The 26,541-nt window shown below is 35.7% G+C and overlaps 1 protein-coding gene across 2 annotated transcripts in view; it reads left to right on the plus strand.

Moving 5' to 3' along the window:
- ANO5 (anoctamin 5) overlaps positions 1–26,541 on the plus strand; it is an 89,720-nt gene that overhangs the window by 53,450 nt on the left and 9,729 nt on the right. For both annotated transcript variants that reach the window (XM_042959067.1, XM_042959068.1), the window contains exons 9-17: positions 910–1,044; positions 1,394–1,499; positions 1,596–1,656; positions 13,744–13,895; positions 16,077–16,151; positions 17,806–18,028; positions 19,723–19,892; positions 20,568–20,665; positions 24,133–24,263. In XM_042959067.1, coding sequence (XP_042815001.1) covers positions 910–1,044; positions 1,394–1,499; positions 1,596–1,656; positions 13,744–13,895; positions 16,077–16,151; positions 17,806–18,028; positions 19,723–19,892; positions 20,568–20,665; positions 24,133–24,263 — 1,151 coding nt within the window. The remainder of the gene's footprint in view (positions 1–909; positions 1,045–1,393; positions 1,500–1,595; positions 1,657–13,743; positions 13,896–16,076; positions 16,152–17,805; positions 18,029–19,722; positions 19,893–20,567; positions 20,666–24,132; positions 24,264–26,541) is intronic.

The raw sequence follows: 26,541 nt of genomic DNA on the forward strand, positions 1-26,541 counted from the left end.
GCTTGAATTTAAATAAAATCTTGGAAGGAAAAAATGCAAAGTTAAAATTAAAACAAACAAAACAAAACTTGGTTTTAAGACTTGAACATTTGTGACAAGTAATGCTATAATTTTTCAACTCTTTGTAAAGCAAGAGCTGAATTGCATATTTTATGGACCTTTTTTTAAATGTTTATTTATTTTCGAGAAAGAGAGAGAGGGAGACACAGAATCCGAAGTAGGCTCCAGGCTCTGAGCTCTCAGCACAGAGCCTGACCCAGGGCTTTACCTGATGAATTAAGAGATCATGACCTCAAAGTCGGATGCTTAACTGACTGAACCACCCAGGCTCCCCTTTATGGGATTTTTCTTAAGCAGCCCTTTTTAATTCCTTAGTTTGCTACCTCTATCACAATTCTATAAACATCTATCAGAGATCCAAAATTGAAGGGAGATGTAACTTTATACATATAACCACTCTTGATGAATGTGGTGAGAGTACCTTCTTCTATATTAGAAAGAGAAATAAAGCGAAACTCCATGCAGATTAGGAATGTGATTTTGATTTGTTAATTGCTAGAAGTTACATCGCAGAATGTTCTACATTTTAGTACAGTAAAGTCTCCTGAAACATTGGAAGCTTTTCAAATTTATACTTATTATTTCAAAATTAAAAGTTAACTTACATTCAGTTGGCTTCCTATTTATATGTGTTAACTCTTTTAGTCCTTGCACCACTTCTTTGGATAAGCATCGTCTTATATTTTAGGACGTGGAAACCAGAGTTCAGAAAGTTTAGTAACTACCAAAATGACAGGGCTAGAAAGCAGTGGAGCCAGGAATACATGTCTCTTCTGAATACAAAACCAAGGGTCTCTGGATTGTATCATTCTCTTAAACTTTGATACTATTTTTTACCTTCTTTCATAGGGATTATTATGGAGAAAAGATTGGCATGTATTTTGTCTTTCTTGGATTTTACACGGAAATGCTGTCCTTTGCGGCTGTCGTTGGCTTAGCTTGTTTCATTTACGGCTTATTATCAATGGATAATAACTCAAGCAGGTACGTGCAACTGAATTGCCCAAACAGAGAAAACATCTTGATGTCATACTAACTGAAACAACTGCTCTTATTATTTCCCTGGCATTTGTTTCAGAGTGTCTCCTGGTGGCAGCAGATAATTGATATTTCTGATAAAAACCCAAATGTAATGGCTGCCCTCACCTAGTGCTTTACAGAAAATCTATAAATGATCAGCTCTAAAGATTCTGTTTCTCAAAGCATGACTTGACCTACTACAGAGATTGCTGCTTTATTGTCCCTTCTGCCATATTTGAGAAGCTGTGTAAACTGTTGTTCTGTCGCCTAAAAGCACATCACTTTTAAAATCACTTTGCTGTCTCCTCTGCAGCACTGAAATCTGTGACCCTAAGATTGGAGGGCAGATTATCATGTGCCCGCTCTGTGATCTAGTGTGTGATTATTGGAGACTAAATACTACGTGTTTGGCTTCAAAGGTATGTATGTATTGTGGTATGGGAAAAGACTTGGGATTTCTCTTTTTGTATTGCGTTTGATACTAAATAGTCTTTGTGATGTTATTGTTTTTGCAGATCTCGCATTTGTTTGATAACGAGTCCACAGTATTCTTTGCAATATTCATGGGAATTTGGGGTGAGTAAATGGCCACATAAAAAACAACTCTATGTTATGTGTTATATGGCCATATAACATATACAGATGGCATATTTTATATACCAAAGGTGACTTGGGATCTTTGTGTGTTTGCTAACTAACATCAGTACACCGATAGAGTCTACATCAGTGGTCTGTATTCCTTGGTCTTTGGTCCAAAAAAGGTCTTTATTCATCATCTGTTTATTTCTCTGAGAGATAATATAATTTTTGAAACTTTGTATATATTCAGCTCACACCATCTCCCAGTGCTATGAAAAAAAAAAACAGTTCAATGAGTATGTAATTCAGGAGAGAATACACATAAATATTTGCTGGCTGAAAAATATTGAATCATAGATACAAAGTTGAACAAGAATCAACAACTGTTGAGGGCTGTTAAATCAATGTTTGAGTCTAAATTCCCTGTGTATAATTCTGGTTCCAGCTTCCAGTTATATTTGTTAGAAATCTTCCATATAAAGTAGAATTCCCCTTAATTTTGGAAATGTCCCAGTGTTTCATCTTTTTTCTTCTTTTTTTTTCATCTTGTTCCTGCTGTCAGTGAGGAAAATATGTTACGTAAAGACTAGCTCAGCAGGAGGAAACCTAAAGACTTCCAAAACATGTCCCAAATTTTAGGAGACTCTGGGAAGAAATAGATTTTTTCTTTCCAATTAAAAAAATTATTTAATAATCACAAATATGTGTATTTAAAAACTGGGCAAGGGAGCAAGAGTAGCTCAATCCAGGGAAAAAGACACCAAAATTTGTGGGTGTGCGTGAAGATTTATGGGTTTCCACCACTTCTGCTTGGCTGCTCTGCTCTGAAGACAGTGGCCTCGATTCAAAGAACAGAGAATAGTCAAATCTTACCAGCAGTTCTCTAATAAACCCGACTTTGTTAAGTACAAATACATGTTTATCACGTAGCTGCCAAATTTTTCCTCGATCATTACTTGGAATCAGCAGTGAACGAGAGGTACACAAATTACAGCAAATATAGTGGTTTTCAGTTGTTTGCACATAGAGAGATTGTGTACCAACACCAACCTCATACTTCATCGCAAACAGAGACACAGCCATATGCGGAACACCCAGACACTTCAAGTGTTTTGAGGAGGTGTTACCATTTGTTCTTTCAGAAAAGTTTACATTAGTAATGAATTGGTTTACCTTTGGTTTTTGAGGCTCGTGGCCGAATTCTAGGAAAGCAGAACTTTAGAGATATTTATTTTAGTACAGCCACTAATAAATCATTAAGCTGAATCAAAGGATGCATTGGCAGAATAGATGTGAAGAAAAAAACATTCTTGGTTAAAGGAATAACACTAGTTCAAGAGGTTGAGACGTGAAAATAATGCTTCCTATGCTTTGTAGTGGCAGATAGGAAATGCTTTTTATTTTTTTAAACTTTTTGCTCATAATGAAAATACACACTCATCATAGGAAACTCAAGTAGTATATAAAAGCAGGGAGAAAATAATGTTAAAGTTACTAGGAATGGAAATGTTATCATGGCCATAGTTTTTCAGAATCTTTTCTTCCATGTGTGTGGGCATGTGTATACATATAATTTTACATTACTGATATACATAGTTTTAAATATATATTTTTATTAAAAACTGAGTGACGAGACTCCTTCCAGGGTAACAGATATGTGAATGTGTGTGTATATGTGTGTGTGTATTTATGACCGAATGGAATTGCCTTAAAAAATTTTTTTTAATGTTTATTTATTATTGAGAGAGAGAGAGAGAGCAAGGGAGGGGCAGAGAGAGAGGGAGACACAGAATCCAAAGCAGGCTCCAGGCTCTGAGCTGTCAGCACAGAGCCCCACATGGGGCTTGAACCCACAATCATGACCTGAGCAGAAGTCAGAGGCTTAACTGACCCAGGTGCCCCACTGTGTCCATTTTCTAATCGGATTAGTTTTGTTTTTGTTTTTGTTTTTGTTTTTTTGCTGTTGAGTTGTATGATTTCTTCAGATATATAAAAAATGATATGAACCCCTTATCAAAAACATAATTTGCAAATATTTTCTCGCATTCTGTAAGTTGCCTTTTTATTTTGTTAATGGTTTCCTTTCCTGTGCTTTCTAGTTTGTTGAAAGTCCTACTTGTTTATTTTTGCTTTTGTTGCCTTAGCCTTTATGTTAAATCCAACAAATCATTGCTTTGACCAATGTCAAGGAACTTACCCACTATGTTTTCTTCTCTGAGTTTTATGGTTTCAGATCTTAGGCTCAATCAGTCTGTAATCTATTTTGAGTTGATTTTGGTATATGGTCTAAGACAGGGATTTGGCTTTGTTCCTTGGCAAATGAATATCCAGTTTTCACGAAACCATTTATTGAAGAAACGATCCTTCCCACGTTGAATATTCTTGGCTCCTCTGTGAAATACTCGTTTATCATACATGCATGGATTTATATCTGAGCTCTTGATTATGATCTGTAGGTCTATGTGTCTGTTTTTATGCCACTATCATCTTGTTTTGATTACTATAGCTTTGTAATATAGTTTATAAAGTGTAATTACGATAGCTTTGAAATCAGGAAGTGTGATGCCTACTGCTTTGTTCTTCTTTCTGAAGACTGCTCTGCCTATTCCAGGTCTTTTGTGGTTCCATACAAATTTTAGTATTGTTTGTTCTATTTCCCTGAAAAATGTCATTGGAATTTTGATAGGGATTGCATTGAATCTGAAGATTGCTTGGGTAGTATGGACATTTTTACAATATGATTCTTGTAGTCCATAAGCATGGAATATCTTTCCATTTATTTGTGTCATCTTGAGTTTCTTTTATCAATATCTTGTAGTATTCAGTGTACATATCTTTCACTTCCTGAGTTCTATTTATTACTAGGTATTTTATTCCTTTTGATTCCATTAGAAATGGGATTGTTTATTTTTCTTTCTGATAGTATGTGGTTAGTGTATAGAAACAACTAATTTTTGTATATTAAATTTTATCCTCAAACTTTACTGAATTCCTTTATTCTGTCTTTGGTGGAATCTTTAGGACTTTCTATATATAATTTAATACCATCTGCAAATAGAGACAGTTTTATTTTTTTCCTTTCCAAATTTGTATGCCACTTATTTCTTTTTCTTGGCTGATTGCTCTGGCTAGGACTTTCAGTAATCTTTGAAAAAAAGTGGCAAGAATGGGCATCCTTGTCTTATTACTAATCATACAGGAAAAGCTTTTAGCTTTTCACCACTGAGAATGGTATTAGCTGTGGGCTTGTCCCATATGACTCTTATTATATTGAGGTACATTCCCTCCATACTCATGTTGTTGAGAATTTTTATCAAGAATTCTGTCAAGTGCTTTTGCTGTATCAGGTGAGATGATCATAAGTTTTTTATCATTTTTGTTATTAATATAATATACTGCATTGATTGTGCATATAGAATCATCCTTGTATCCCTGGAATGAATTTTACTTTGTCATGGTGTATGAACCTTTTAATGTATTGTTGAATTTGATTTGCTGCTATTTTATTCAGGTTTTTTGCATCTGTGTTCATCACGGACATTTGCCTGTAATTTCTTTTCTTGTAATTTTCTTGCCTGGCTTTGGTATCACAGAAATGCTGCTTCCTAAGATGAGTTTGAAAATCTTCCCTTCTCTTATAATTTTGGCAAGAGTTGAGAAAGGTTGACATTAATTATTTAAATGTTTAGTAGAATGCATGAGTGAAGTCATCTTCTCCTGGATTTTTCTTTGTGGGGAGGTGTTTGATTACTGATTCAAGATCTTTACTAGTCATTTGTTCAGAATTTCTATTTCTTCATGATTCAGCCTCAGTATGTTGTGTGTTTATAGGAATTTATTTTTTCTTCTAGCTTTCACAATCTGTTGGCGTATACTTGTTAATAGTAGTCTTTTATGATTATTTGTATTTCTGTGGTATCAGTTGTCACGTGTTCTTTTTCATTTCTAACTTTATTTATTTGGGTCCTCTCTCTTTTTTCTTGGTACGTCTAGCTAAAGGCTTATGTAATTTGTTTATCTTTTGAAGAAGAAAAACAGCTCTTAGTTTCATTGACCTTTTGTATTGTCTTGTTAGTCTCTATTTTATTTATTTGCACTCTGATCTTTGTTACTTCCTTCTTTCTACTAGCTTTGTGCTTACTTTGTTCTTTTTTTTCTAATTCCAGGTAAAGTTCAGTTGTTTATTTAAGGTTTCTTTTATGTCTTAATATATGCATTTATTACTATGAACTTGCCTCCTAGAACTTCTGTTGCTGCAGCCCATAAGTTTTGATATGTCATATTTCTATTTTCATTTGTTTCCAGATATTTTTGTTTCTCTTTTGATTTTGTTTTGAGACATTGCTTGTTCAGAAGCATTGATCTAACATTTGATCTTTCCTAGGGAACATTCCATGCACACTTGAGAATAATGTGTATTCTGCCACTGTTGGGTGGAAAGTGCTGTAGGCCTCTGTTAAATCTACCTTGTCTAACATGTAATTTAAGTTGAATGATTCCTTATTGATTTTTCTGTCTGAATAATCTATCCATTGTTGAAAGTGGGGCTATTGAATTTCCCCGCCATTATTTTTTATTTTTTTTTCATGATTATTTATCTTTGAGAGATAGAGACAGAGATGGAGACAGAGCATGAGCGAGAGAGGGGCAGAGAGAGACGGAGACACAGAATTCAAAGCAGGCTCCAAGCTCTGAGCTGTCACCACAGAGCCTGATGCGGGGCTTGAACCCATGAACCATTGAGTCATGGCCTGAGCTGAAGTCAGACACTTAACCGACTGAGCCGCCGAGGCACCCCTCCCTACTATTATTATATTGCTGTCTGTTTCTGTCTTCAAGTCTATTAATATTCATATTATTTCTTTATGTGTTCTGCCATTGGATGCAGAAATATTTACAAGTATTATATCCTGTTGCTTGATTGACCTCTTTATCATTATGTAATGATTTTCTTTGCCCCTTATTACAGCCTTTGTCTAAAGTCTGTTTTTTTTTCTGATGTAACTAACCTTGCTTTCTTTTGGTTTCCATATATTTTTCATCCTTTCATTTTCAGTATATGTGTCCTTAAAGCTGTAGTGAGGCTCCTGCAATTCACAGACAGTTGGGTCTTGTTTTTTATTCATTCAGCCACTCCAAGATTTTTGATTAGAGAACTTAGCTTATTTACATTAAAGTAGTAATTGTTAGGTGTAGACTTCCTTTTTCCATTTTGTTAATTTTTTCTGGCTATTTTATAATTTCTTTGTTCCCTTCTTCCTGTCTTGTCCTCCTGATAATTTTTTCTAACATATGTTTATGTTCCTTTCTTTTTATCGTCTGTGTATCTATTATAAGTTTTGCTTTGTGAGTACAATGAGGCTTATATAAAACATCTTATAGTCTCTGGTAAGCTAAGACGAATTAACTTCAGATACATACTAAGTTTCTATATTTTTACTCTCCCCTCCATGCTTTATGCTTCTGATGTCACGATTTACATCTTTTTATCTTGTTTATCTATTAACCAGTTATTGTATAGTTATTTTTACTCCTTTTGTCTTTTAACCTTCATACTAATTTTATAAATGATTTAGCCATTACCATTACAACATTAGAGTATTCTGAATTTAACTGTATATTTACCTTAACTAGTGACATTTATATTTTCACATGTTTGCATGTTGCTAACTAGCATCCTTTTATTTTATATCAAAGAAGTCTCTTTAATACTTCTTATAAGGCCAGACAGACCATCCTAGTGGTGATGAACTCCTTTAACTTTTGTATTCTGGAAAACTCTATCTGTTCTTCAGTTCTGAAAGACAGCTTGTCAGGTAGAATATTCTTGGTTGGCAGTTTTTGTCCTTCAGTACTTTGACTATACCATGCCAGTCCCCCTGGCCTGGAAAAGTTTCTGCTGTGAAAATCTGCTGATAGTCTTATGAGGCTGTCCCTTGTACGTAACAAGTTGTTTTTCTGCTGCTGCATGTAAGATTCTCTTTTTGTATATAACTTTTGAGAATTTAATTATAATGTGTCTTAGTGTGAGTCTTTTAGGACTCCTTTGGGACACTTTGGGCTTCTCAGATTTGATATATTTTTCTCCCCATGTAAGGGAAGTTTTCAACCACTATATCTTTGCGTAAGTTTTCTGCCCCTTTCTTACTGTTTTCTTCTTTGGCGAGCCTATTAATGTGAATGTTGGTCAGCTTCATATTGTCTCATAGTCCCTTAAGCTAACCTCACTCTCATCTTTTTGCTCCTCTAAATGAAGTACAATACTGTGTCTTCAATTTTGCTTATCTTTCTTCACTTGATCTAATCTGCTGTGGAATATCTCCATTGAAATTTTTGGTGCAGTATTGTATTCTTCAGCTCTCTGATTTGTGTTTATTACTTTTGTATGTTTTCTGTCTCCTAGTACATTCTCACTTTGGTCATGCAACATTCTTCTGCCCTTGGTAAATGTCTTTATGACTATTATTTTGAACTTAAAAATGTTTTTTAATGTTTTACTTTATTTGAGAGAGAGAGAGAATGAGAAAAAAAAATTTTAATGTTTATTTATTCTTGAGACAGAAACAGAGCGTGAACAGGGGAGGGGCAGAGAGAAACACAGAATCTGAAACAGGCTCCAGGCTCTGAGTTGTCAGCACAGAGCCTGACGCGGGGCTAGAACCCACAAACTGTGAGATCATGACCTGAGCCAAAGTCAGATGTTTAACCAACTGAGCCACCCAGGCACCCCTAAAAAAATTTTTTTAATGTTTTATTTTTGAGAGAGAGAGAGAGAGAGAGCACAAGAGGGGTAGGGGCAGAGAGAGACAGGGAGACACAGAATCTGAAGCAGACTCCAGGCTCTGAGCTGTTGGCACAGAGCCCAATGCAGGGCTCAAACCCACGAGGTGTGAGATCATGACCTGAGCTGAAGTCAGACGCTTAACTTACTGAATCACCCAGGTGCCCCGATTTTGAACTTTTTATGAGGTAAATCATTTATCTTATTTTCATTAAGGTCAGTTACTGAGGCTTATTTATGTATTTGTTTTTTGTTTTGTTGCTGTTGTTTGGAACATATTCCTGTGTTTCTTCATTTACTTTGTCTCTCTGTATTGATTTCTGCACATTAGATAAATTAGCTACCTCTCCCAGTAATGACTGTGTGATCTGGCATAGGAGATGAATCTTTTTGATGAATCCAGTGTGAACTGTTTCTCAAACATCTGTGATTGTCCCCACCGCCTTCTATGTTCTTGGTGGCTCCCAGTATTTGGGAGTATGCTAAGACCTGTCAGTGTCCCAAAGGGGAGGATCTGAGTTAGCACCTGGTTCAGGCTAATTGGAAGCCAGACCTTCAGGAAGCAGCTTTTAAGTATACAAGTAGATCCCCTTCAGGAAAGCATTGGAATATTAAAAGACTGCTTAATTATACTGTGCTCTTAAAACTTTTTTCTCCTAGTAGCAGTGTATCTACCAAATACATGAGTAAAGAAATGAATAAATGAATAAAATTTTCTGCCTCATGAAATTCAGTTAATATTAAATTTAAAAATGAATAAATAAATGAGTGAAATATAATATGTTTTTAAGAAGGTCACAATCTAATTGGGCCAGAATCTAATACATACTGTCATTAAATTTTAAGTGCTGAAGAAGTACAGAGGAGGAAGGAATTACTTCTTGACTAGAGGAATTGAGATAACTTTTATAGAAGACCTGCAATTTGATTTGGATTTTTTAAAATAGGATTTTGAAAGGGAAAACAAGTGGCAAAGGTATCCCAAGGATAGAACATTCTGGTGTGAGCATTAACTTACCCTCTGTGTTTTCATTGTAATGAACTATCACCGAGAGTTCCTTTAAGCTGAAGTTTTTGCCAATACCATTTTCTATGGGACATCCCTCTTCCTCACAACTGCTTTCTTCATTTATGTCAGCAGATTTGCCTTTGCTAACTTCCTCTGGTTGTATATGTACAGAGTCTCTCAAATGGCAACAATGTCAATATTCTCAGTCTTCTATTCTTCCATAACTCCATTTACGTTTTGTTTTCATTTTCCATTTGTTTGATGTACTTACATCTTTGTTCATCAGTTCTATTTTTTAATACCCATTTTTGTAAAATGCCACGTGGAAGGCAAGGAGGAAACACAAAGACATGCTTTGCTGTCTGCACATTAATTGACTAACAAATATGCAGTGTTCAAACACCAGCGGCATTTAAAGTGATGTGATTGGTCACTAATCATGATACACGTCTGCTATTTATATAGTGATTTGTGGTTTGAGGAACTAACAGAAAAATTTGTACTTTATGCAACAGTTCATAGTTAATATACTGTGGTACCTGAAATTTGAGTCATGTTGGGGGACTGGTGTTATGTAACTAACCCATGGAAACTGAAATCAATGCAAAGCAAGTAATATTATACTTCTAAATATTTGGAGGAATAATATAGATTTTTTTAATGTTTATTTATTTTTGAGAGAAAGAGAGAGACAGTGTGTGAGTGGGGGAGGAGCAGAGAGAGAGAAAGACACAGAATCTGAAGCAGGCTCCAGGCTTTGAGCTGTCAGCACAGAGCCCAACATGGGGCTTGAACCCATAAACCATGAGATCATGACCTGAGCCAAAGTCAGATGCCTAACTGACTGAGCCACCCAGGTGCCCCTGGAGGAATAATATATTAAGCCATCCCGTACTAATGGATTGGAAGACTTAATATTATTAATTTTTCTATACTACCCAAAGTGACCTAAATATTCAATATGATCTCTATCAAAGTCCCAGTGGCATTTTTTTTTACCAGAAATAGGAAAAACAACTGAAAAAATTCACATGAAATGACAAAAGTTTTTTTTTTAATTTTTTTAATCTGTATTTATTTTTGAGAGAGAGAGAGAGAGAGCGCGCAAGTGGGGGAGGAACAGAGAGGGGGGAGACACAGAATCCAAAGCAGGGTCCAGGCTCTTAGCTGTCAGCACAGAGCCTGATGTGGGGCTTGAACTCATGAACCGCGAGATCATGACCTAAGCCAAAGTCAGACACTTATCCAACTGAGCCACCCAGGAGCCCCCCCCCCCTTTTTTAATTTTTAAAGAAGTTTCTATTTATTTATTTTGAAGGAAAGAGGGGGAGAACAGAGGAGGGGCAGAGAGAGAGGGAGAGAGACAATCACAGTTGGGCTCTGTATTGTCAGCATGCAGCACAGGATGGCGCTGGATCCCATGGATCCCATGAACTGTGAGATCATGACCTGAGCAAAAATTAAGAGTCAGATGCTTGACCGACCTGCTGAAATTAAAGAGTCAGATGCTTGCCTGACAGAGCCACCCAGGTGCCCCTGGGATCACAAAAGTCTTGAAATAGCCAGGTAAATCTTGAGGAAGAACAAAGCTGGAGATATCAGACTTCTTGATTTCAAAATATATTGCAAAGCAACAATAATCAAATCAGTATGGCACTGGCATAAAGACAGATATACAGACCAGTGAAACAGAATAAAGTTCAGAAATCAACATATATCGTTAACTAATCTTCAACAAGAGTTCCAAGAATACACAATGGGGAAGGAATAATCTCTTCAACAAATGGTGCTGAGAAATCTGGACATCCACATGCAAAAGAGTGAAATTGAGTCTTTATCCTATACTCAATCACCTCAGCATTGTGTAAAATCTTAAATGTAGAACCTGAAACTATATAAAACTCCTAGAAGAAAATATAAGGGAAAACTTCATTACATTGGTCTTGGCATTGATTTCCTGGGCATAACATCAAAGCTCAGGGAACAAAAACCAAAAACAAGTTTGACTACATCAGCTAAAAAGTTTCTTGCAGCACAGAAAACAGCAGAGTGAAAAGACAACCCATGGAGTGGCAGAAAATATTTGCAAATCATTTATCTGCTAAGTGGTTAATGTCCAAAATACATAAGGAACTCCTGCAACTCAATAGCAAAAAAAAAAAAAAAACAACAACAACAACAACAAAAAAAAAACAAAAAACAAAACAAAAAGAAAACCCTAATAACCTTATTAAAAAATGGACAAATAGACATTCTCCAAAGAATATATATAAATGGCCAACAGGTATATGAAAAATATTCTTAGTGTAACTAGTTACCAGGGAAATGTAAATCAAAACCACAATGAGATATCATCTTGCACCTGTCAGGATGGCTAATACCAAAACAACAAAAGACAAGAGCTGGTGAGGATGTGGAGAATTCTAATGAATTTTTGTACATTGTTAGTGGGAATGCTAAATGGTGCAGCTGGAAAACAGTATGGAAATTCCTCAAAAAAACTAAAAATAGAACTATATGATCCAGCAATATCACTTTATGAGTATTTATTCCACATCTTTGAAATCAGGATCTTGAGATGTTGGCACTCCTATGTTTATTGCAGCACTAGCCATAATAAGCAAGATGTAGAAACTACCTAATTGTCCATTGATGGATAGACAAAGAAACTGTGGTATATATGTACACCATACACACACACACACACATACAGAAACAGACACACACACACACACTGTTGATATATACATATGATATATAATTCACCCTTGAAAAGAAGGGAATTCTGCAATATGTGACAACATGGATGAACCTTAAAGACATTATGGTCAGTGTAACATGCCAGTCACAGACAGAGAAATCCTTAATGATCCCATTTACATGAAATATCTAAAATAATCAAATTTATGGAATTAGAGAGTGGAATGGAGGTTGTTGGAAGTTAAGAGAGGTGAGGGAAAAGGGGAGTAACTAATCAATGGACATATAGTCTCTGTTAAGTAAGATAAAAAAGCCCTAGAAATCTGCTGTATGACATTGTGCCTATAGTCAACATAAAGGTATTGTAGACTTAAAATTTGTTAAGCAGGTTAAGTGTTCTTATGATAAAATAACTTTTTAAAAAAATGAGGAAAAATACATAAACAAATGTACACATAAGCAAATAAACAAATAAAACTCTTTAGTAGTCAGGGGATATATTTATATTGAAAAAAAGGGATATTGGAATCAGAGAGATCAGTTAGATGACTATAAGGATACTTAAGGAAGGGTATAATTAAGACTGTAAAAATGTACAGATAGAATTCATAATTCCTTATAATTATTTAAAAGGTAGAGAGTGAGTCAGATAAAACATTAAAATTTGAATTTTTCACAGGTGATAAAATTATAAGTTAATATTGTGTTAGTATTCCATTCTTAGATATATACCCACCAAAAGACACGTGCAAGAATATTCACAGCAATGCTATAATGGCAAAAAACCTGGCAGTAGCACAAATGTCCATGAACCCAATAATAAACAAAATTGTGATTTATCACATAATGCAATACTATGTAGCAATGAAAATAAGTGAACTTTTGCTGCACACAGCAATATAGGTTGAGTTTACAAGCAAAGTTGAACCAAAACAAAACCTAACACAAAAACTACCTGTGTATGGTGTATGACATGATTTACGTAAAGTTCAAAGACAGGCCAAACTATCCTATAATATTAGAAGCCAGGATATTACACTTACGTCTTAGAAGAGTCATAAGGGAGTGTTTCTGGGGTGCTGGTCATGTTCTACCTTTTGATACAGTTGCTGATTCCACGAGAGTGTTTATTTTGTGAAAATTCTTTAAATTGTACAGTTGTGTTTTATGTACTTTTCTGTAAATATGTTATGGTTCAATTGAAAGTTTATTAAAATTATACATACATATGTACATTGATGATTTCAGTAAAAAGCTTGCAAACAAAGTCTAGGTGTTAATAAAAGGTTAAGTTTAAACATTCTTTCAGATTATCTGAATGAAGAGAGAGTAATGTGCCTGAATTTTTTTCTTCCTTGCAGGGATTGCTAAGAAATTAACTTGAATTTTTATATAGGAGTTGTTTCAGTGTTTCTACATAGTATTAAGACAACATTTGTAATTCTATAATTTTGTCATTAGAGTAGTGACAGAGAGCCATCATTCAACCAAAATGGTTTTTTAAAGTAGAGAAAAGCACCGGGTTCTTTTTTTTATTCACTTGATTTCCCTATCTCTTGATTATATTTGTTCTTATACATTTCTTTGCCTACAGTCACATTGTTTTTGGAGTTTTGGAAACAGCGACAAGCCAGAATGGAATATGAGTGGGACCTGGTGGACTTTGAAGAGGAACAGCAGCAGCTTCAGCTGAGACCTGAATTTGAAGCTATGTGTAAACACAGGAAAATAAATGCAGTAACTAAGGTAGATTAGGAAACTGAAATGGGCAGCATATCTCAATTGACATACCTCCCAAATAATTACGCATATTTTAATTTGCCTTTAAAATATTCTCCAACATATAAATCTTATAAACTTCTTTAGTTGTTTCTAATATGTATTTCAAATATATACAAAAAAAAAAAGGTAGATAGACAAGCGTAATGAACCCCAGGATGGACCCATCACCCAGCTTCAATTCATATTAATTCACGGACAATCTTGATTTGTTTACACTTGCTCCTCCCTGCAACTAGATTATTTTGCAGCAAATACGAGCCATCGTGTCATGAAATAGCATGGGTTTGTAATAAATGATGTAAAAGGAAAATGGAAAATAATGTGTCTGCTGTGTGGGCATATATATATATATATATATATATATATATATATATATGTGTGTGTGTATATATATGTGTACATATACATGTATATATGTATATGTGTATATATATATATGGTATATATATACACATGGATATGATACTAAGTTAATATGCAAAAATTTAAATAGTATTGTAATAAGATAGTGGACTTATGAGTGATTGTTTTATTAGACCACATTGTATTCATCTAGTCCTTTTCAGTTTATCATAATGGGAAGATCATTGCAGTAGTGTTTGGGCAGTAAAGTCTAGATTTGGGGATCCTTAACTGGCAAATCACCTGTATGTTGCTGACTGAGTAATTTGACTTCTTGGTAATTCTTTTTTTTTTTTTTTTTAATGGGAAAATAGAAGGTATTTTGCCTTCAAAGACCAGACTCCTGGCTGCATATTCTTAGCGTCCCTACCCTTCCATAATCTATAATCACTGCATTGCTTGATGCTGTTAAAGGTGAATAGAATATGTCTCTAACACAACCAGAAAAGTAGATTTTCCTACTTTGTTCAGGACACTATTCTTGTGGTATAATACTCAAAATTATTTTCACAGTTTAGGCATTCACAAAACACTTATTAACTTTTATTGAGACATTGCAAAAAATTCGGTAATTGAGCAAAGGGGAAAAACACCTCAGAAAATACATTAACAACTTGGATGGCTGTATGACATTAAGAAAATATATTAAAAGAGACATTGTCCTAATGACATGAAGTGTATCTGTTCCTATTTCATGGTGTAAAAAAACTAAAAGCAGACCTAAAATTACTGACATAAAAACAATATGTACTGAATGTTTATTTACATTTGAAACCAGCTGAAAAACAGTGTGGATTGATCCACTGTGAATCACCCACTTTAATGGTTTTGAAACCAAGGGATTTTTTACTCACTTGCAGTGCTTCAGTGGTTAAGTACAACCAGAACCCTCACATTTGAGTCTGTACTGGGAACACATATTTGTATGCATGGACACACACATGGGCACAAACAAATATGCATACACAGACGCAAACGTATTGGACACACATGCACACACATGTACATAGTCATCTACATGCACACATGCACACAATCCGGGGTTTCAGTAGAGCACTTGGAGGGCTATTTTGCCTGTTGAGTTATGTTTGCATTCAGTCTTCCCTAAAAATCCTCAAGATCTAAAAATCCTATCCTTTAGATAGGATTACAAAATTTAGATTTCTGCTGACAGCTATTCTTTTACTACATGGCAGTATTTTTTTTGGATAAGATCTAACTACCTCTTGATATAGGAGAGAATTTTCAGCTGATATAATTAATATCTTCCATTAATAACTTAAAAACATGAACGTAGAAAAGACTGGGCCCGTGAACTGTGTGGAAAAACAGAATCCTGTTAAGTGTAAAGAAGGCACCCTGTTTAATATCATACATAGCAATTAGGGAGCGATGCAGTTTGATTGAATTCAGTTAGAATAAAACTGTAATATCATTAAAGCATTTCAAATTAAACAGCAGCCCTCAGACTTGTCAGGCCTGAATATCACTCCATTTCAACACTGAGGAAATAGTGTGTATCCATTGTGGCTCATATTATATATAAAATCTGTCAACTAAGAGTAGTAGAAGGCTTCTACTTAAAGGGAAGGAACCAATGCTAGAATGTAGCTTCCCATGAGCTGTAGCGGATTCTCTGGGGGAGGTTTCTACTTTCACTGGATTTTGTGGTTTTGACTGCTTTTTGGAGTCCCAACTTTGTGGGTAGATTTTGATGTTGCTGTGATTTCTTCTAAATTACAGGAGATGGAACCTTACATGCCTCTATATAGTCGCCTTCCATGGTATTTTTTATCAGGAGCTACGGTGACGTTATGGGTGAGCATTCTTTTACAACTGCTCTCATGTCATTGACATGCAGTCGTAGGAAGATTATTCTAGCAGTTTCATCTGCAGTGACTCTTGAGTCCCTCTCCTTCCTCCCCGTCCCCAGTCCTTTTATCTCGAATACAGCTTCTATATAAAATAAAGTGTGATCTATGTGGAGGTGCCATAATTGAACCCTGGGAATAATTGAACCTTGGGAAAAGAGCTGGGGGGAGACAGCGAGGCTTCATCTCAGAAACTGTCCTTCCCCCTCTCCTAGCACTTCATTAATTAGGTGATAACTTGAAACCTCAACAGTATAACAAACTTATAGTCTGCAGACTCTTTGGTTAGTGTTTTGGTTTTAATCATTAATTTATCTTTATCTCCACTTAAAATAGCTACACAAAATGCAAACAAAAAGCATATACTATTGAAATTTATTTTCCTGCTGAAATAAATAGAAGAAAGTATTACTTCTGTTTGAAAAATTTAATTAGTATATCCCATTGTGAGGGAGTCAGGTTTTCTCCATGCTTTTGAACTAATAGATTCATTCCTCCATCACCACAATTTATTTCCTGCCCTCCACTTTCCAAATCTGTGCCCTCTTACAGTTGGCCTTTAACTTTAGGAAAAGAAGCAATGTTACCCCCTGAGAGTTTAGCATCGTTGAAATATAAATAATTAGAAGCTGTAGACTATAGTTTAACCTTACCAGTGAATATTATCCCATAATATTTTAACATTTCTAGTTAAAGGAATTGATTTTTCTGTTTTAAATGTATGTTTTCTTAGATGATATAACAGTCACTGAGGAGAAATGATAGAGTAAATGGAGGGGGCAATAATCAATTCAGGGCACTACTTAAGAAATAATATAGAATATGGTCTCAGAAAGATTGTTCTAACCTTTATTTCTAGTACTCATTCAACTTGATTCAGTCCCTCAATTTTCAAAATCAAATTTTCCGATCATTGAGATAAAGGCATCCCTACATCTTTCTGTTTTTCCAATATGGGAAGTGTTTAAAACTTATGCAGAATCTATACAAATATCTCAATGACCAGGCATATCAGACCACTGATGGCAACACTCTGAGGGGTAATGAAATAGAATCTGTAACTGTGTTCTTCTTGGGAAAGCACATGGTTTTCACACCACCTGTTTGGAGCAGAGGTTGGCAAATGTTTTCTGTCAAGGGGCCAGATGTATTTTAGGCTTTGTGAGCCTTGTACAAATAGTCCCTGGCATCTTTGTTTTTTCTTATAATCTTTAAAAAAAAAAAGCAAAAACAAAACAAAACAAGACATTTTTAACTCAAGAATCATTTAAGAATAAGTAAGGCCGTGGGCAGGATTTTGTCTTCCGGATAGTTTTCTAGTGCTTGGTAGAGGATGGGCCTAAAAGATGAGCAATGGCTACTTTTCTGTTTTAGGCTCCCCCAACTGCTGCTACTGTAGGTCCTGTCTTATCTCCAGCCCTTTCTCCTTGGCAGTGTTCTTTTACTGCCACCTGTCGTGAGAGAGCCTGGCTTGGTCTGCTTTCCATGTCAGAGGCACTAACCTTAACATGACGAGATGAAGAGACTAGTTATGTTTCAGATGTGTACACATTGCAGAGATGCAGAGACCCAGTGACCGATTCCTTCTTTCCCATTTCCAGATGGCTCTTGTCATTGCCTGTATGGTAGCTGTGATTGTGTACCGCCTGTCAGTCTTTGCTACATTTGCTAGCTTTATGGAAAGCGAAGCATCCTTTAAGCATGTCAAAAGTTTCCTCACTCCCCAGATAACTACATCACTCAGTGGATCCTGCTTAAACTTTATCGTCATCTTGATCTTGAATTTCTTTTATGAAAAGATATCTGCGTGGATTACAAAAATGGGTAAGCTGGCCAGATCATCTGTGTAACACTGAAAAAGCATTCCCGCCAGTGGTATATATCCACTGTGGATCATCCCCTGGGGTGTTCATATTTAAGGCAGTTTTTAAAGTTCTAAAGCAATTTTGTTCTACAGGTAGATGCATAGGCTGGTACTCAGAACCCCCAACAGTCTATTTAGGCCCCAATGTAGTGAAAGCGAGAAAAAGAACTAGACAGAAGAATTAGGACTCTGTAGATCTTTTTTGAGTATTTTTGTCTTAATCCTCCCTTGAGGGGGCTAGTTGAATTTTAAGTAAAATCCTCACTTTCCTCAAGACACAGGTAATTTTTATTTCCTGTGTATGGTTTTTAGAAGGTATTTGATTTTGAAAACCATTGTAGGAAAAACAGAACAGTTGGCTTTTCCTGAGTAAATCTTACACGTAGTGCTTTTCTTTTCAGTTGCCGTGTCTTAGATCCTGGATTATTCTCCTTTTAAATGATTAAAAGTTCTCCCACAACCGTGAGGGATGGTAAAGGCGTCACAGGTGAAATGGAGATTTAGTCCAGAAGAGGAGTACAGAGCACAGTTGTTTCTGGTCTTGCCCCCCAGCAAGTTGGAAATGAGATCGGAGATCCCTCTCCAGACCTCAGCTTTTCCCCTGTGCACTCAGCTCCCTCCTCTAAGTCAGGACACCATCACTGTGCGCAGCAATAACCAGAAAGAGCACAGTATTCACCGAGCACCGGAGTACGCACTAGGAAGCAACTTTAATTAAATGCTATCCTCAAATTTGTAGTTCTTTCTCAATTTTACTGCTTTTTTTCTGCTAATAACAACAACAAAATATCTAGCAGATAGCACTTAAAAACAAAGCATCTAAAAAATCAGTTTTCAGTGAGAAAAATTACTTGTGTTCATATTAGAGATTTTTTAGCAGTGCAGAGGAATTATCTGTGTCTTTAGAATAATATGTGTTACTATTTCAGTATTATTGAAGCTGTCACCAATTTGGCTGGAACAGCTCATCCTGTTGGGAGATAATCAGCTCAGAAAAACATGCTCCCTGACTCTTTTACACCTACTGATGCTTCTCTGTGGTGTGAAGGGAATTTTATATTTATATATCTTTGGAATTCAGGATATATGATATATAAGGGGGCTTATGCTCGCCGTTCTGATAAGGGTTTAAATGCCATATGCTGACTGTGTGATTCCAGGCAAGTATTTTACCCATCTAAATAAAGTAATGACTGCTTCCTAGGCTTCTCCAGTGATTAGATTAATACAAAGTCTCTGATAGAAAGCTGAACACAAGGGGTGCCTGGGTGGCTCAGTCGGTTAAGTGTCCAACTTCGGCCCAGGTCATGATCTCACGGTCCATGAGTTCGAGCCCTGTGTCGGGCTCTGTGCTGACAGCTCGAAGCCTGGAGCCTACTTCAGATTCTGTGTCTCCCTCTCTCTCTGACCCTCCCCTGTTCATGCTCTGTCTCTCTCTGCCTCAAAAATAAATAAGTGTTAAAAAAAAAATTAAAAAAAAAAAAGAAAGCCGAGCACAAATCTTGATATTGGTCTGTTAGAATGAAGAGTGGGTCACATTTCAACAGGTTCTCTGAATAAGGTGACTAATAATATGACTTGAACCAGGGAATACAGAATTTAAAGAGAAACAGGAAGGCACATAATTTAACCTTGGTGTTTTATTTCTTAACAGAAATTCCTCGAACTTACCAGGAATATGAGAGCAGTCTTACCTTGAAAATGTTCCTGTTTCAGTTTGTAAATTTTTACTCGTCCTGCTTCTACGTAGCTTTCTTTAAAGGGAAGTTCGTGGGCTATCCCGGAAAATACACATATTTGTTTAATGTGTGGAGAAGTGAAGAGGTAGGAATTCTCTTGAGAGGTTTGTGGCTTTAGTAACTCAATAATTAACTACATACTTTTTGTGTGTCCAGCACTAACTCAGATTTTATCAGGATTGAAGAGAAGTCTAAGACACCAACTCTCTCCACAGAAAGTATTGGTCTCACAATCCTGTCATCTGATAGACTTTCCAATTCCTTTTGGGCAAGAAGTGATATTGTACCTATTGTTTAGTAGTAAATATGAGCTATAAAATGGGATAAGTATGTTTTATATTCCTGAAGATTTCCTGCAAAGGATGAATGACAGTGTTCCACAAGTATAGCAGAAATGGCTCCACCATGGGTTACAGAGTTAGACCAGTAGGTGGTTTCCATACATGGTTGTGTATGTAAATCATGTGGAGAAAATAACAACTTCCAGCCCCAATCCAAATATAAAGATTCAGATATAAATATATAAAGAATCTTCTAAGAGTAAGACCAGAAATCTGAATCTAATGCAGCTATCTCATAACTGGTTAATGAACATGCTTGAAACTGTTGAGCTAAATATCTCTTTATACCCCTTTAATATCCATTCCCATTAAAATCTTTAGGTTGTAGTCTTTTGGTTTGAGATTTTTTTTTTTTTTTTTTTTTTTTGCCAAAGTCTATCTTTCATCATTCACTCTTTTTTCTTCTTGCCTCTGACTAGTGTGATCCTGGAGGCTGTCTAATAGAATTGACGACCCAGTTGACCATCATAATGACTGGGAAACAGATCTTTGGAAACATTAAAGAAGCCATTTATCCGTATGTATGACTTACAAGTTTTTCCTAAATAACCATAAGAGCTTTCTTCTGGAAGAAGATGGAATTCTTTGATTATCATGGTATCTTTGTTAACAAATGCTTAAGTCAACAACAACAACAACGAAAACCCACTTTTAATCAATAGTAATGCATTTAGGTAACACAGGCTTTTAAATATGGATTTTTATTGCTTGAGTGAAGTGGAGGGAAAGGTATTATCCCTCTCTCCTGTGGAGATTCCATTGGGAAATCTAAATATTGTATCCTCTGTATATTATTCTATATGTCACATATTATTTCTCAAGATTACTAAATGTTGAACTCTGTTAAAAATATCCATGTGAGGGGCACCTGAGTGGCTCAGTCAGTTAAGTGTCCCACTCTTGATTTTTGCTCGGGTCATGATTTCATGGTTCATGAGTTCAAGCCTTATGTCGGGCTCTCTCTCTTTCCCTCTCTCTTTTCCCTCCCTCCCCCCCAAAATAAATAAATAAACTTTGTGACATGGACACACTTAGGCACAAAAATTGGTCATGAATGAAGTTTTAGTATATGAAGGAATTGCTCCCTGGTCCAAAAGCATAGCAATAATGAATACATTATCAAAAGAGAAAACCAGAATGACAGTTGATCTCAAATATAAGTTGAAAATTTCCATGGATAAAAAGAGAAAGAAACATAAGCCTGTAATCTTGCAGGTCTCCCAGTTAGGAAATGACAGTGCCAAGGTTAACACCTATAGTGTCAAGTGGACTAAAGTGCCCCACTTAGGACTAGGGCTTGGCCAGTGTAACTGTACTTGATGTTAGGGATTGGGTTTATTCTCACTTCTTATATGAAAAAGTTGAAAACACCCTCCCCTTCTGCTCCTACTTCTCCCTACAGTTCTGTAGCACTCCTGGGGTTCTATTTCATGTGCTGACAAAGGAAGAACATAGACTTATCTTTTCAAACAGTATTTGATGCACTGCATCCCAATTGCCCCAGGGAAATAACTTTAAGCTGCTCTTTTAAGTCCTAGCTGTAAACTGAGATCTGGAGGGCAGAATGGGGATAACCCCTAAACCAAACACAAGAGGAGAATAAATAGAGAGGAAAGGAGACAGACACACAAGGAAGTAAAAGAAAAAATAAACAAGTAAAATTAAACCTACAGAAACCAAAATTCCATAACTTATGATAAAATTTAATGCTACAGAGACTGCTAACAAAATCAAGTTTTAGAAAGTGAACTTACTCTAGCTAGAAGCTTCTGGCAAAGCCTAAAAGCATAAAAGGAAGTGATACTGTCATTTAGAAGGATCAGGAAAGAATTTAAATAAAAACATATAAATGAAATAAGAATAAATTGACAGTAAAAAGAATCAATTATACATAAATGAAAAAAAATTGTACTTTAAATAAAGAGTACAATAGGTGACATCAATTGCAGACTGGACACAATTGAAGAGTGAATTAATGAATTGGAAAATAGTACTGAGACACTCCCACGTTATACAAATGGCAATAGAGTGGCAATGAGATTAAAAAAATAAAGTGACAGGAGACTATATTAGGAGGCTTCCACATCAACTTAGTAGTAGTTCCAGAAAAAAGAGAATGGGTAAATGGTGGGAGGGAAAAATTCTTTGACTAGGTAATTGCTGATAATTTTCCAAAACTGAAGGAAAACATGAGTTTCAGAAATGAAAACAAATTCGGAGTATGAAGTAAGATAAATAAAATTAAATTCACACCCAGATATGCTATGGTGAAACTCCAGAACATGAGAGGTAAACAATCTTAAAATCTTCCAGAAGAAAAAAGAGTATCATCTACACTGACAACAGATTTTTTACTCATAGCACTGGATACAGAGGACGGTAGAGTCGTTTCAAGATTTGGAGTAAAATTAATGCACACCTTAGATTTCTAGAACCAGTTTAACTGTTTTATAAAGTTCAGGTGAAATAAAGACACTTTTAGACATCAAAACAAGAATTTACATTTATAGACCCTCAATGGAAGAACTACTGAAAGGTGTAGTTGAGCAAGAAAAGAGCACAAAATCAAAGTATGGGAAGCAAAAATCATTGATCAGTACGGAAAGAGTAAGCACCAAAATAAAATGAAATAACTGGTACAAATTTTTAAAATATATGGGATTTATATGCTGAAAACTACAGATCCTGGTGGAAAAAAAATTATTTGGGGAGAAATGTGCTCACAGATTGGAAGACTCAAATTAGTAATGACGCCAGTTATCCCCAAATTGATATATAGATTTGTTATTCCAATCAGAATATCAGCAGAATTTCTATAGTTATAGACAAGCAGATTCTAAAATTGATATAGAGGGCAAAGGAACTAAAACAGGCCAAACAATTCTGATAAAAAATAAAGTTGGAAGAATTGCACCACTCGATTTTAAGGCTTATTATGAAACTATATTAATCAAGATGGTGAGATTGGTGAAGGAATGCATGTATGGATCAGTGGAACTGAGTAGAGATTGCAGAAATAAATCCATGCAAATGTAGCCATTTAATTTTGGACAAAGGTGCAAAAGCAGTTCATTGAAGAAGCTGCTGGAACAATGTAGACCTTACACCTCATTTAAAAATAAAAAAGATATTGTCGTATCTTTATCCCTTTATCAGAGAAGCCATATGCATATCCTCTCCTATTCAGTAGGTTGTCTTTTGGTTTGTTAGTTGTTTCCTTTGCTGTGACTTTCCCTTATTCAGGATGATGTTCATCGCAGGATTTTGGTAGATGCTTTTGATCCAATTGAAGTAATTTCCTTCTTTTCCTACTTTTATGTCATATAGAGGTTTTAATAGGTGCTTGAAATGTATCAAATGAATTTTTCTGCATTTGTCAATGTGATTTTATCTTTTCTACTTAAATCTGCTAATGTGACTTATTACATTGATTGATTTTCTAATAAAAAAGCCCTTTTGTTCCTTAAAGTAATCTAACATCATAATATATTATTTTGTAAATAATATGGAATTTAGTTAGGCAATATTTTGTTTGGGATTATTGCATTTATTTTCACATATTAGATAAGCCTCTTTGTTTCCTTTGTCATATATTTTCTCTTGTAACCAATTTCTCATTTCCTTGAGCATTCTTCATGACAACATAAAGGTTAATAAATTAAATAGAAAAAAAAAGGTGCTATGGTGACCCTCTTGTCCACATGCTCTTTAACAGAACTGTCTCTGAGTAAATATATTTTCATAGGGGAGAGTCAGGGTTGTCTTATTTTCTTTATCACCCCAATAAAGAACTTTGACCACAGCATGTGTTATGAAAAGAACTCTAGATTTTTATTTCAACTTTAGCTATAGTCATCTCACCTTGCTCTGTGATCTTAAGTTACCTACCCTGTCTTACTGCCAATTTCTAGATCTAACCCCCTTATTCTCTGACCCCTTACTTTTAAATTCTAATCATGTATTTACTTTTATCACTTCCAACAGTATGGTTCTGAATTGGTGGAGACGTCGAAAAGCTCGGACCAATTCTGAAAAGCTATACAGTCGATGGGAGCAGGATCATGACCTTGAAACTTTTGGATCTCTTGGGCTGTTCTATGAGTACTTAGAAACAGGTAATTTTTAACCACTGTCTTGGAACATAGAGTCAGGTTGAGTAGAGTAAGTGTTTTTCCAACTCTTTATATTTCTTCCTGCCTTGCACATGGTAGGTGTCCAATAAATTATTGGATGGTAGGTTAAAAGACACATGGATGGATATGGAAAAGATTGGTTCAGTATTTATATCCTTACCAAATAGAATGCAGAATGAAGTTTAATTTCAAAACACCAATGGTAGAGATGTTTTTCCTATCAATTGAACATTAAGATTGTTGAACCACATAAAGTATGGATTACTTTTAAATTCCTATCTCAGGGGCGCCTGGGTGGCTCAGTCGGTTGAGTGGCCGACTTCGGCTCAGGTCACGATCTCGCAGTCCGTGAGTTCGAGCCCCACATCGGGCTCTGGGCTGATGGCTCGGAGCCTGGAGCCTGCTTCCGATTCTGTGTCTCCCGCTCTCTCTGACCCTCCCCCGTTCATGCTCTGTCTCTCTCTGTCTCAAAAATAAATAAACGTTAAAAAAAAATTTTTTTAAATTCCTATCTCAGATTAGCTTGCATGGCTGTCCTGTTTGCCACACCGACAGCCCAGAGAGAGAATAAGTTGAAAGATGTTTCCAGAGTCTGACATACATTTAGGTAAGTTCTTTATTTCAGGCTGAAAAGAAGCAGGCTAAAAACAGTTGTGCAAGGGAAGCTCACATTGAATACAAGAATGCATAAAAATGCTAAGGATTGAACGGAGAAGAGATTTTGAGGTGAAATTTTAGGAAGGATGATTGCTGAGGACTACTTATAAAGTCTACTTGAGTGTTTCCCCTCTTTTTTTTTTTTAAATATATGAAGTTTATTGTCAAATTGGTTTCCATACAACACCCAGTGTTCATCCCAACAGGTGCCCTCCTCAATACCCATCACCCACCCTCCCCTCCCTCCCACCTCCCATCAGCCCTCAGTTTGTTCTCAGTTTTTAAGAGTCTCTTATGCTTTGGCTCTCTCCCACTCTAACCTCTGAGTGTTTCCTCTCAAGTTACCCTCTCTGCTTCTCTGGTGGAATAATATTCTTCACTTACTCTCTAATCCCATAATGATAGAATGAAAAAATGACCTGAAATCGTTATTGATTCTCCACTGTGATACATACACATGATACCTGGGTTGAAATAGGTAAATTTAAGACAAATTGAGAGAAGTCTGTTTCATATAGCTGACTGTAAAATTGGGCAGTCCTTGCTTTAGGGGTGATGAGGCTGTAATTTTTAATTAAATTTGTAAGTATCAAATGCATTTGTGCATAGATGCGTTAGGGATTATCACTGAAATTTTAAAAAAATGAAATCAAGGTGTCATAAGAAAATTAATTACCATTTATTGAGACACAGCTAAGAGTTAGTTTATTCTGGTTGTTTAATGAACATTATCCCTAATCTTGAAACGTTCTGCAAAGGAGTCATTATTCACTGCATTTTGTTTTAGAGGATACTGACATTTGGATAGGATAATTTGTGTTATGGGCTGAAAGATTTTAGGTAAAAACCTGGGATTTGAACCCAGAAAATTCAAGCTGTTTCTACATAACACTTCCTCTGAATTTTCTGTCTCTTAGTTCAGTAGAGGTGTTCAGTAGATTTAGTAAATGGCAAGACTGATTATTTTGAGAATTTTTTGTGAGAAAAGTTGAAATTCAGAAACACTTGGGGTTCATCTAAAAATAGAGGACTCGTGGAAGAGTCTTTTTTTTTTTCCCTTTAGTGGAAAGCCATTCCTGTTCTCTTATTACATTTTTCACTCACGGGAAGCCCAAACTGCCAGTTGAATGGATTCTTGTACCTTAATTGTTGTTGGAAGCAAGCAAAAATAGGAAGAGAAGCTAACTTACATAGATGCTAAGTCTTAAGACTTAGAAAAGAGAAAAGAGAATAAAATTTATTTAGAAAGATGTCACGATAGTATAGAGGATCAGGACCTTAACCAACCTTAAATAATGTATTCATTCATAAGGCTTATTATAGTTGAGTATGTTTATATACCCAACACATGCTGGCTCTTGGAAGCGTGTAAATGAATCAGTCCTTATCCCTGATCTCACAGATTTAGCAAGATAGAAAAACTTGATTACCCCACTAATGTGCCAATACCAGTGTAAAGGCTGGGCCAGCATAGGCATAAACATAGCCCAAAATAAAAGGCTATGTTTAAAAAGAATAAAGAGAATCTCTTATCTGACAAGAGGAGATGCTTTCTTCAGAGAAGCAGATGTCAAAAGAAACAGCCAGGAAAGAACTGAGTTGT

This window comes from Panthera tigris, chromosome D1 (genome assembly GCF_018350195.1).
Source record: "Panthera tigris isolate Pti1 chromosome D1, P.tigris_Pti1_mat1.1, whole genome shotgun sequence".
In the NCBI taxonomy this organism is placed as follows: Eukaryota; Metazoa; Chordata; class Mammalia; order Carnivora; family Felidae; genus Panthera; species Panthera tigris.